This window comes from Kogia breviceps, chromosome 13 (genome assembly GCF_026419965.1).
Source record: "Kogia breviceps isolate mKogBre1 chromosome 13, mKogBre1 haplotype 1, whole genome shotgun sequence".
Taxonomy (NCBI): domain Eukaryota; kingdom Metazoa; phylum Chordata; class Mammalia; order Artiodactyla; family Physeteridae; genus Kogia; species Kogia breviceps.
In genome coordinates, this window is record NC_081322.1 from 71,860,719 (window position 1) to 71,873,323 (window position 12,605).

At 36.5% G+C, this 12,605-nt stretch overlaps 1 protein-coding gene across 3 annotated transcripts in view; it reads left to right on the top strand.

Moving 5' to 3' along the window:
• UTRN (utrophin) overlaps positions 1 to 12,605 on the top strand; it is a 506,315-nt gene that overhangs the window by 403,346 nt on the left and 90,364 nt on the right. For all 3 annotated transcript variants that reach the window (XM_067010961.1, XM_067010960.1, XM_067010962.1), the window contains 3 exons: positions 1,059 to 1,205; positions 4,127 to 4,205; positions 7,395 to 7,455. In XM_067010961.1, coding sequence (XP_066867062.1) covers positions 1,059 to 1,205; positions 4,127 to 4,205; positions 7,395 to 7,455 — 287 coding nt within the window. The remainder of the gene's footprint in view (positions 1 to 1,058; positions 1,206 to 4,126; positions 4,206 to 7,394; positions 7,456 to 12,605) is intronic.

Sequence of the window (12,605 nt, forward strand, 5' to 3'; positions counted from 1 at the left end):
TCGCACCATAAAACCTGATTTGTGTGTCCAGAGATGTGCAGCCTGGAAATCCTGGCTAGGTTGGAGATGGCAGGTAGAATGCTGGGGAGCACAGGGGCGGGGCCTGCAGCTAGGGCTGGGGAGGGAAAGACCTCTGGGAAATCTTCCCAATGGGTCGGGCACTCCAGTGAGTTTTTTAAGGGATACGTGGGATCTGAGCAAAGACATTGTGGGGAAAAGGATACATGAAAATAGAGCGGGTTGGAATTATGTGGAGGAAGGAGAAAACTTAGTGTTTTCATTATTTTGTTGTTCATTCTCACAGGACATATCACTGTCATTGACCTGAAATATTTTTTGTTTTTTTCCCCCCTCTTCACATATATCCCTTCAATCCCCACTTATAACAGCTCTCTTACTGTGCTCAGAACTGTAATTTGTCAGTTCTAAGCTTCATTTACCTCTTTTCTGATAGACTCTGCTCTTCCTGGTCTACCTTTAACTGCAAAGAAAGGTCATAAATGACTTTGAAAGAGATATATAAACATATAAATCTATGAGTATATAATGTGCATAGATTTTGTGGTTAGGAAAGCTTTTTTTTATTGGCCACTTTCTAACTTAATTTTAAATGGAAAGAGTTCAAATCAAGTTGTTGCATCAGGTGAAAAAATATTAAGGTATCCATATTAAAAAAGGAAAATATGAAAGAAAATTAAAGATAAAATCAAGACTAGAAATTAGTAAAATGGATAAAAGTGGCAGACATTTTCCAGATTAAATTGCCTATCATGAAAAATTTGAAGGAAATACATAATCATTTAAATGAGTTTGCATTATAATTTTTCTCTTCGTGCATCTATGTAGATTCTCTAGCTTATAAAGGGTGATTCTTTGTCTGGTGGTCCTGGTTGCTCAAGACCTGAGTTGAGTCAGCTGTTATCGAGTGGGCAGCTATAGTTGATGGCCTCTTAGCTGATCTTGGTGTTTTGTTTTGTTTGTTTGCTTTAAGGAAATCTGGAATACTAGCTTTTGTTATATTCTTTTCTAATGACTTTATTCTTGTCCTTTTCTTCCAGGCATTTAGAGAAGAAATTGCACCAATCAACTTAAAAGTTAAAACAGTGAATGATTTATCCAGTCAGTTGTCTCCACTTGACCTGCACCCGTCTCTAAAGATGTCTCGCCAGTTGGATGACCTTAATATGCGATGGAAACTTTTTCAGGTGTCAGCTGATTCCTCTTCATAATGCAGGCTTACCCTTTGGTCTTTAAGTCCTACCTCTCTGTTCTACCACCTGTGATCCTTTTCTCTTTCTTTATGGGTTGTATTCTATAATGGATTTCTAGCCTGTGATGACATCAGTTGTCTTTCAGTATCTTGAACCCAAAGGCCTCATTTATTTATGAATATAGATTTTAATGTAATTTTATGATGTTCTCTTCATACGATATTTTTAGAAAATTGCAAAAGGTCAAATAAATCACAGTAATTGAAACCTATAGGAGGTCACAGAAACATTTTTTCCGTAATGGCTCATAAAGGAGTCATTTTTCTTACTTTAATCCTGTTTTCTTTTTTTTTTTTTCTTTTGAAAAGTTAAGAAAGTCCCCATCCTTCTTCTTCCTCTGCCTGCTATTTAGGTATCTTGCTCATTTTTTCCAGCTAGCATACTTTACTGTAGTGGTGTTTACCTTTAGCCCTTAGATCTTAGTTGTTCTAATGCAGTTGTTCTAATGACTAGGCCTAGCTTGTGCATCTCAGATTTTAAAAAGCCAAACCAAGAAGAGTCCTCCTGAGTGTTAACTAAGTATCAGCATTTGCAAGTCACCACATGTGCCAGTCAGTAGTTTTTGGCTCAGTCTTTGTGAAGCTTTGTCACATTTAGTGGCCAGTTTCTAGGAGTCATAATAATCATTTTTTCCCCCTGAAAAGTAGTGGGGTAGTTTAAGTGGAAGAGTGAAAAAATAATTCTTACTAATCTTTCTCTATATTTGGTACCTAAAATGATGTGCTATATAACAAGAGAAATATGTAATTTTGAGGTAGCACATCAAATCGTTTTATTTTAAAGGTATAATATTTTATAGCATGATAGGTCCTGAATTCATTCAAATGTTGAACCACCCAATGGTTTATATATTTTCTTCATGAAATTGAAGAGGTAATAAATGAGTATATAGGGTTTGACAGTCTTTTCTGTCTTTGAAAAGAGTATTGATAATCTGGGATTAGTAAAGCAGGATCTGTTAGACTCATACATGCTTTTCTAGTGAGGAGAACACAGAAGCACTTGATTTGTACTCCTTATTTCTTCTGCTCCCTTTCTCTAATTCATTATCTTCATGTAGGTATTCCTGTGGTCCGTCTTGATTCCCTGTCCACTCTGCTTCTGTTATTACTATCTGCAAAGATTGGAAGTCAGGGAATATGTTATGCATGAAAAAGGATGCATATTCTTTCATCCTGATCTCTGAGCCTGGTAACCACTCGAGCTCAGATGTTGGCTGCTGGTTGAACAAGAGGTGCACAATTTATGCTGGCAGACAACAGTGTTAAATTTCAAGAGCAGCATCTTGTGTTCTCCTCTGGAATATAAAAGTGTGGTGTTTGAATGCTTTGGGGCCATAACAAACAAAGTACCTGCTAATGTAATTTAAATAGCTAACCAGGAGAAACTAGAGGTGCCCAGTGAGCCAGAAACACACGTTCCATTTAAAGGCACTTGAGGGCTTCCCTGCTGACACAGTGGTTGAGAGTCCGCCTGTCGATGCAGGGGACACAGGTTCGTGCCCCGGTCCGGGAGGATCCCACATGCCGCGGAGCGGCTGGGCCGGTGAGCCATGGCCGCTGAGCCTGCGCGTCCGGAAACTGTGCTCCGCAACGGGAGAGGCCACAACAGTGAGAGGCCCGTGTGCCGCAAAAAGAACCCAGAAAAACAAAAATAAAGGCAGCTGAAAATAAGATTGGCAATCTAAGCGAAACACCTGACTAGCGTTACTAGACAAAGACCAGGAAAAGGAAACGGAAATGTCAGTAAGGCTGCGTGCAGTTGTTATTGATTTGCAATTAGTTTCTCAGGGTACCAACTCTGCATTTTCTTTTCTTTTTTTTTTTTTTTTTTTTGCCGTATGCGGGCCTCTCACTGCTGTGGCCTCTCCCGTTGCGGAGCACAGGCTCCGGACGCGCAGGCTCAGCGGCCATGGCTCATGGGCCCAGCCGCTCCGCGGTACGTGGGATCCTCCCGGACCGGGGCACAAACCCGCGTCCCCTGCATCGGCAGGCGGACTCTCAACCACTGCACCACCAGGGAAGCCCTGCATTTTCAAAATATAGAGAGCTAAGAATGTGGTTAAAAAATATATAGAGTATATTATTCAGCTGGTATCAACTTGAATACTTCCAGATCAAGATGATGGACATGAATTTGGAGGAAAATAAGACATTCCATATTCATATGTCCTTTCACTTTCCATCTCTATCTATCTATCTATCTATCTATCTATCTATCTATCTATCTATCTATCTTCATCATCATTATCATCTATCTATTCATCTGTTTTTTCCCTTGGAGTATTTTAGACTTCTTTTTCATTTGCTCCCCATAACCCTTTTTTACCACTTTCCTTACAAAAGAGAGGTGAGTAGCCACTGACCCCATGACCACATCCTGACTTTAGATACTTTAGAATGTTACTGCTTTTGAATTAAGTGTAGAATAGCTTAACTTGCCTTGACTAATAACAATCTATGCCTTGACTAAGGCATAGATTCTGGCATCAGATGGGCTGGGTATGAATACTAGCATTGCCACATACTAACTTTATGTCCTTGGACACCTCTTTCTATCTCAATATATTCATCTATAAAACAATGATAATAATGAGTAATACCCAATATGATTTTTGTGATGGTTAAAAGAATTAATTCATTTAAACTACTTGGAAGAGTACCTGGCACTATTTACTGTTACTTGATGTCAGAAGGAGTCTATTTTCATACCAGTATTTTGATTCCAGATACAAAGGGGTCTGTACTAGCAATCATATCTTGGGCAGTAGCATCATTTATTATAATACTTAAATCAAGGATATTGTTAAGGTTATTGTTTTGAAATCAGATTATTTCTTGTGTGTGTATGTGCAGGTTTCTGTGGACGATCGCCTTAAACAGCTTCAGGAAGCCCATAGAGATTTTGGACCATCCTCCCAGCATTTTCTCTCTAGTAAGTACCCAATAATCTTGACTGATCTCATTAATTGAATGAATCAGCATATTATTTCACTCTCACTCAAGAAGCTATATTCTTTGCTATAAATATATTTATCAGATGAATATATAAAAGAAGATATCAACATCAGTGACAAGATTGCTTATTGGTTATTGTTTCTATAATCTGGTCGTGATAAGTCTTTGAAGTGAAGCAAAAATTAATTCATCTTAGCTAGGGTTTTTCACTGGACCATCTGTTATAATAACTAAATAGTATCATATCATTGCTATGCCATATGCAAAGATTATGAACTTTTTCACAATAAAGAAATCACTTTTATATTTTAAAATTTTAAATTAATTTCCCTCCTTAAAAAGTGCATATTTGTTTAGAATGCACCTGGAGCTTTAAAAAGTAAAAAAAAAAAAATAAATAAATAAAAATAAAAAAAAAGACTTCCCACAAATCTTTGAGAAGATTTTGTTTTATTAGGCTCACTGCAATCATACTTGGCTTTTCTTCTGGTTAAATATTGCAGATTTAGCCAAACCCACATATGTAGATTTTTAGGCAGTAGTCTCCAACTGAAATGTTTCATTTTAGGGACTGTTCATGAGATCTTAAATAAGTAATTTGAACTCCTACTTTATCACTCACTGCTAAGGAAACTAAAGAATGTAGAATTCAGTCACCCAGATTGAGATTAAAATATTAATTCTGCCTTTTACCAGGCCTGTGAATCCCTGAAAGTTAATTTCTTTATCTTAAAATTACTATAATAATACTTATTTCCTCTGATTGCCTTGAGGTTTAAATAAGAAAACAGATCAAGTTACACAAAGCACCTAACACAGTTCTTCGCACAAATGCTTTCACTAAATGTTCATTCCTTTCCTTTCCTTTTCTCTGGCAAACATATGTAAGCAAGCACTTTGTTTAATTCAATTTAAGTGAAGGTTGAAACTTAATGCAAAGCTTATTTTCCCAATTATGGTACCTTTGTATCTATAGCCATAGAGAAAACTGAAGTAATAATATCGTGTCTTCTAACTAAATTGCTTACATTTATATTTTCTCTTAATCTTTGTCATGGTTGGTAATCTGCTTTACCTCAATTCAAGGTCAGGCTTTTCTTACTCACAATTTCAAGAATCCTAATCAGTCATTTCCTGACTTTTCTGTCCAATGCCTCTCTAGTGCTCAAACTAGCTCTCACTAGTGTTTCTCTCTCTCTCTGCCCCTCTCTCTCTCTCTCTCTCCCTCTCTCCCCTCCACCCTCCCTTACTCCACCCCCACCCCCCACCCCGCGCTCACACACACACACACACACACACACACACACACACCCCTGTTTCATACCCCTGAGCTCTTAGGTAGCCTATCTTTGAGTGATGTTTAGTCCTTCCTGGAATGTACTGTCTACCTGGGTGCCAGGATGCATTTCCATTTGGGTACTATCAATGTTGATGAAATAAATGGGCTTGCAGAATACTCATTAGGTATGAATTAACTCCAGATTGCTTACACTTAATTTTATAGAATGTAAAGCTATATGCTAAGGCCAAATTAAAGAGAAATTTAACAAGTGATTGAGATTCTATAGTTCTAAGGCATATGTATTCATTAGTATTGATGAAACTGAACACTTTCACCTAACAACCATTCTTTCATAATAAAAATCAAATTCTTGTTCATTAGGAAATGAAACTTGTAAAACGTGAAACTCAAGCACATTGCCTTTCATTGCCTAGCACTGGCAGTCCAAGGAGGTCAAAGTTATTCAAATCAAAACAATTATTAAAATGAATGGAGAAGTGTAAACAAAATCCCAATTAATAAATTTAATAATTGTTATCCATTGCTGCTCAGAATCTTTGGCTTTATTATATTTCTTGGATTTTAGCCATGGTTATAAAAGGAGGCTGTTTAGTTAGGCACAAAATAAAAACTGACCTATTAGCCTGGCGCCAGTGCTGAAACGAGGTTGGCTCTAATGAGAAATTTAATATACCTAGTTCCACATTTTCATCCGCTGTTTATACTTTCATGGACATAGTTGGAGAAGGGAATGCTCATACTTTATAAAGAGAGGAAGAATTGTTGAATAGAAATATTGCTGAACTAATGGTCAGAAATCCTGAAATAACGTCTTGGTTCAGCCATTTATTTATTGGGCAAGTAATTTCACCTCTAATAGTTAGTTCCTCATGGTTGACTTCCTTATCAATAGATGTATTTGAAAATGCTTTGCAAAGTTTAGAATGCTACACATTAGTAAGATAGTATTATGATACCATATTCAGGAAAGAAAAATTGGTGACAACTGGTTATATGAGAATTAATGATATTTGCAAAGTTTTATTTAAATTTGCTTGTTTATTAGTTCATTTACCAGAATTCCTTAATAGTTCTAAATACATATGTACAATTCTTCTTAATAAGTCGTAAAATAATTGGTTTAATGTAGGAAAAGAATATTTTTATAAAAAAGGAGAAAATGGATTTGTAAAAAATAATACAAAATAAAATAATAAAAAAAAATAATACAATAAAACAAAAGATCTCAATCATAGTGATGTCTAGTGTAAAAGTAGGGAACTATATTTTCTGTGCATTTCAGGTGAAAGTAAGTATTTGGAATTCTTCTATCTAGATAATTGCCTTCGTTCTTTACAACCCTTTGGCTATGTTTACTTTAATTTTCCCTTTTAAAAATTCATATAATTGAGTTTCTTTAAATGCCATTTGTCCTAAATAGTTATTCCTGTGACTATGAAGCAAAGTGAAGAGTGTTATTAATGATCTGGAAAATTCAGTCTTAAGAAATCTAGTTTACAATCTGGGTATACCAGGTAAAATTAATTTTGGTTTTAGCTTAATCAAAGTATATACAGAGTACAATTTCCAGATAGCACTAAATTTTAATTTTTGATTGTTGTAAACAATAAAACTTGATATTTAAAAATATTTGTATCAACAGATTCAATTAGAGCTGGCATTAGAAATTGAGACTGTATTGTTTCTTTCCTTGCTTCAAATGAATCTTTAAAGCCACTCTTTGTTTGGCCTAGCAGATTTCATAATTATAGGAATCCAGCAGTTCTCATTGAATTTGCTGTAAAACGTGTTCAGTTGTTTTGCATTAAGGCATAAGGCTTTTGGGTTAGCAGTGTTTCCAATAACCTCCCTTTGTTTCTTCAGCTTCAGTCCAGCTGCCATGGCAAAGATCCATTTCACATAATAAAGTGCCCTATTACATCAAGTAAGTTGATTTTAATTCTCCTTTACAATACCAAGAAAATAAAGTTATGTTGATAACTTAAGAGGCTTTAAGTTATCAACAGTTGTTAAGTATCAAAGTTATGAAGTAACTTTAAAAAATGGATTTCAGTCCTATTATATGAAGGAATTTATATATCTATGTTTATAAAGATATAAAGAATATATATTTAATATTTGAAAGAAATTACTTTAAAACTCGGAGTGATATTTGTAATTCATTAGATGAGGCTATAGGTATATTTAGCTGATATTTTTATAAAGCAGGTATTAAAATATTTGGGGAAAATGACAAAATTCCTAAATATTCCTGACATAATGATGTTTCTCAAACTGTATTGATTCTAAGCCATTTTTGTGTCTCCCAGAAAATGCATTTAAAAAGTACTTGTACTCTTTTCATTTTAATCCACCAAAAAGAAAGTATTTTATCATTAAAAAGTTCAATATTTTCAAGTTCTTTTAGACTTATGGAAATTATCTGCAACATTAGGTTTATTATCCAGAATTTTTGTTGTCAACTTGACAGTGTCTCCTTTTTTACATAGTAAGTTTCTCCTTATTATGTAACATTTTATAAATTTTGTATAATTTACATAAGGTCTGCATAGGATTTGATCCTTGGCTTAGTCTGTATGTTGTCATTGGCAGAATGATAAAATTCATCTTGTGAAATCCCTTGAGATGTAAATTATTGATTTACAATGTGATAAAGGTGATAAGAGTTGTAGTTGGATCTATTTTATGTATAAGTTGAACGGTGGCCTAGTTATGAGAAGAATGTTCACTGTAATCAGGAGTCAGCGCTGTTTCAGATTAGTCCTGTGACCTCACAGGAGTCAAGTGAAGATCTCTGGGCCAAGTTTCCTTTATATCCTTCCTAAAATGGCATGTGGTATCTCCAAAATCCATGCCAACACTAATAATCTGCTCTTCCACTATCCCTCTTTGTGTGTGAAATCAAAATGTTTAGAAATAGTATTTTCCTATGAAGGTTTTATTGTGGTCTGAAATGTATCCTCAGATTTAAAAAAATAAATAATTTTGCCAGAATACATAAAAAATATAATAAGCAATATATGTTACATTGTCTTAAGAGAATTTAGTACTTTTATCAGTGTACAATCTACCGTGTACTGAGTTGTAATAAATTTAGGTATAAGGTAGCAAAGCAGTTGATTAGTATCAAATTCGTGCAGGCATGAAGGGAAAGAAGTCAGAGGCTCGGCATATTGACGTCTTTATTAAGAAAATATGTGGGCTTCCCTGGTGGCGCAGTGGTTGAGAGTCCGCCTGCCGATGCAGGGGACACGGTTCGTGCCCTGGTCCGGGAGGATCCCACATGCCGCGGAGCGGCGGGGCCCGTGAGCCATGGCCGCTGAGCCTGCGCGTCCGGAGCCTGTACTCCGCAGCGGGAGAGGCCACAACAGTGAGAGGCCCGTGTACCGCAAAAAAAAAAAAAAAAAAAAGATGTGATCATCTGATCCAAATTTAAAGCATTTAAATTTATATTCTACATAATAATAATAATAGTTATAGTATAAGAGAGTTTCAGTTTGCTGGGTGAATATTGACTTGAATATTACAGGTTTTGGTATAAATCTGATGTGCTGCAATAGGCAGAATCTGGCCATACAAAGATGCCCACATCCTGACCCTTGGATATGAATAGGTTTGGTTATATGAAGTTGCAGACGGGGGTATGAGCCAGGGAATGCAGACAGCCTCTAGAAGCTGGAAAAAGCAAGGAAAAAGGATGTGCTCTTGGAACCTCCAGAAAGAAACACAGCCCTGCAAACCTTGTTTTTAGCTCAGGGAGACACTTATTTTGTGGTAATTTGTTACAGCAGCAATAGAAAACTAATATATGTATTATACAAAATCTAGAAGTCCATGCAAATTAATCAAATTAATTAATTTACTGAATTGACCTAGACTTCTGTATCATCTGATTTTTAAAAGATGTAAATTGGATCCAGGAGGCATATTTTTGTTCTTACTAGGTAAAGACAATAAATTCGGGAATTCCCTGGCAGTCCAGTGCTTAGGACTCCTTGCCATCACTGTGGAGGGCGCGGGTTTGATCCCTGTTTGGGGAACGAAAAGCCCACAAGCTGTGTGGTATGGCCAAAAAAAAAAAGAAAAACAAATTTTAAATCTGTTGCTTGATTATGTTTATGCAATGGTTATCTATTTGATTTGGCACTTTAAAAAATCCATCTGTCATTTCAGCATTACTATTAAAAGGAATTTCTATATGTCCAGGTCGGTTATATGTGACTGAGAATTACATTGTCTAAGTTAGAATTTCACTAATTCAGTGTTTTTATAATTTTGAGAGGATCTAGCAGAATTGTATCCTTGCTCAGTCTACAAGGTTCTTATGGGGCAGACAGGTAGAGTGAAAGCTGGTTTATCTGGCATCTTATTGGCTAGAGCACTATAATCAGCATTTCAAAACATATATAATACATTGTGACCAATATTTTTAATGTAACCTATAGGATTGTAGCATCCTGAAATATTTTCAACATCATTAGTGAAAGATTAGATTTTCTTAAATATTTTTAAATTTTAGTGTTAAATGCCTTAGGATTGTCAAATATTTAGAAATCTGCCCATGTATATAGAGTGAATTCTCTTATTTTTAGAAAACTTGTTTAACCAGATTCTTTCATTATTTGCTCTGTTGTGTAACCTAACAGTTTGTTTCCTCATAAAGAAGGAACATCAGTCACTAGAGAGAAGATTGTACAGGCCAGTATTTCCAGATGAAAAATCATTATGAAAACAAAATTTAATTCCCAAATAAATTAATAAGCAAGTAAATGATGAATGAAAAGGCTTTTAATATACACTTCCCTTTGCATGGCTGCACAAGTAAGTAGAAGAAAAATGTTAGAAACAAATTTCGCATGATTGTCATGCAACTAGAGTTTCCTGGAGCATATTAGGATGTATTAATTTGGCCAAAAAATAATAATCTTCAGGTAGAAATATTAGATATTTTCAATATTTAAGTATATCGTTTTTATATATTCTAGTGCCAGAATATAGCAAGAAAGATAGCAGAGAATGGGAAGGACAAATTGTTTTTATTTTGTATTTTAATTTTATAGGATAGTTAAAACATACTTGGATGGCTCCCTAATGAACTTCTTTCTCTCTAGGTAATTCATTATTAATATTTTGAGGTGTACCTCCATGGCCCCGTGGATCATTTGTTTCTAGAAAATGATACAATATAGATCTGAACCATAAGAGTCTATGTAATGTAAATCCCTCTATAATATCTTAAGTTGAAACTCATATCTTTAAATGATATTTGCTGCATCTAAGGTAGGCTTTCCAAAGCTGATCTAATTATTTTTCTTTTCTAGTATAGTCCAATGACAGCTCATTGTTCCATAAATTTAAGAAAATTCGAAATGGCTCTTGCTGCCTTCACAATGTACAAAAATCTACTGTAAAAGCACGATCTCTTTCTCTGTAAATTTTTGGTCATGCGTTGTGCTTTCTACAGGTTGTTCATTTCCTCAACTAAAACTTAACATCCAGGGAGTTTCAGGTGTGAAGGGAATGACGAATAAAAGCCTTGGGTTGAATTTTCTTTTCTTTTCTTTTTAAATTTCATTTATTTTTTGGCTGCGTGGGTCTTCATTGCTGCGCGCGGGCTTGTTCTAGTTGCGGCGAGCGTGGGCTACTCTGTTGCGGTGCGTGGGTTTCTCATTGCGGTGGCTTCTCTTGTGGAGCATGGGCTCTAGGCGCGCGGGCTTCAGTAGTTGTGGCACATGGGCTCTAGAGCGCAGGCTCAGTAGTTGTGGCACGTGGGCTCTAGAGCGCAGGCTCAGTAGTTGTGGCTCACGGGCTTAGTTGCTCCGCGGCATGTGGGATCTTCCCGGACCAGGGCTCAAACCCGTGTGCCCTGCATTGGCAGGCGGATTCTTAACCACTGTGCCACCAGGGAAGTCGGGTTGAATTTTCTTAATATGTCATATTAGTCATATAAAACTCATTGCTTCTCTTTTTGATCCAAAAATAATAATAAAAAAAATAATAAATAGTCAGTGGTCATTGTAATAAATTATATGTTTTGAATATTCATTTGCCAGCTACTGTGCTAATCCTGTGCAGGGGTTATCTCTTTTAATTCTCACTGTAGCCCAGTGAAGTATAGATAACGATCATTACCCCTATTTATAGGCAAGGCTTAGGTAGTAAGAACACACACAGCTTGCTTGAGATCACATAGCCAGGAAATCTAAGAGCTGGCATTCAAACCCAGGGAGTGACTCCAGTGCCTGAACCCTTGACCGCTATGCACCTACTGCCTCCTGTTCTCTTTGTTAGAGGAGGTAGAGAACAGAAATTTTTAGTCCCATGGAAAAGTTGGGTGGGATAAAGGATTATATTTAGGAAAGTGCAGTCAGGTGGAGAAAGTATGAGCAGACATCCTTTCTTTCACACTATAGACGGGTTACCATTTACTGTGCACCTGCTATGTGCCAACACTTAAGTGCAGAGCCGTCTAAGAGCAAGACCATGCTTTCTCCAGCGCTGCACACTGCCTTTTCTGTAGGATTCACGATAAGCTAATTCCTGTAGGCCAAATATATGATTAAGGAAGTTCCACACTGTGGTCTGATGATGGACAAAGGTGCTTTTCTATCGATAGCTAATGTCATTCTCTACAGTCCTGCCAGTGGGATCATGACAGGAGTCCTGGGGTGGGAAAACAAGCTGTCAGGTCCTCCTCTACCTTTGCTCATTCACAAGGTCTGGAGTTTTCTGGCACTGGGGATATTTCCATCTGAGAGGAGTCTGGCCAACAAAGCTTTCTTATAGGTCCCCTTATAGGGGCTTTTAGCATAGGTGACTCTACCTTATTCAGCCTGTTAGTAAGCCATCCTGCTTCATAGAATTTAGTGAAGGATAATTAGGAAATATGGTTTTCCTCTCTCCCTCTACAGTGTCTTCTCTAAACCCCAAGTGTGTGACTTTGTCTTGGTACAAATGATGATTCTCCTCACGTTCACAGCTCACCAGTTCTATAGCTTTGTTTTTCCCACTAGAATCTGAAGTACAAAGCTTAATTCTTTATAATGCAGTCACACACACCCAGCTTTAACATGA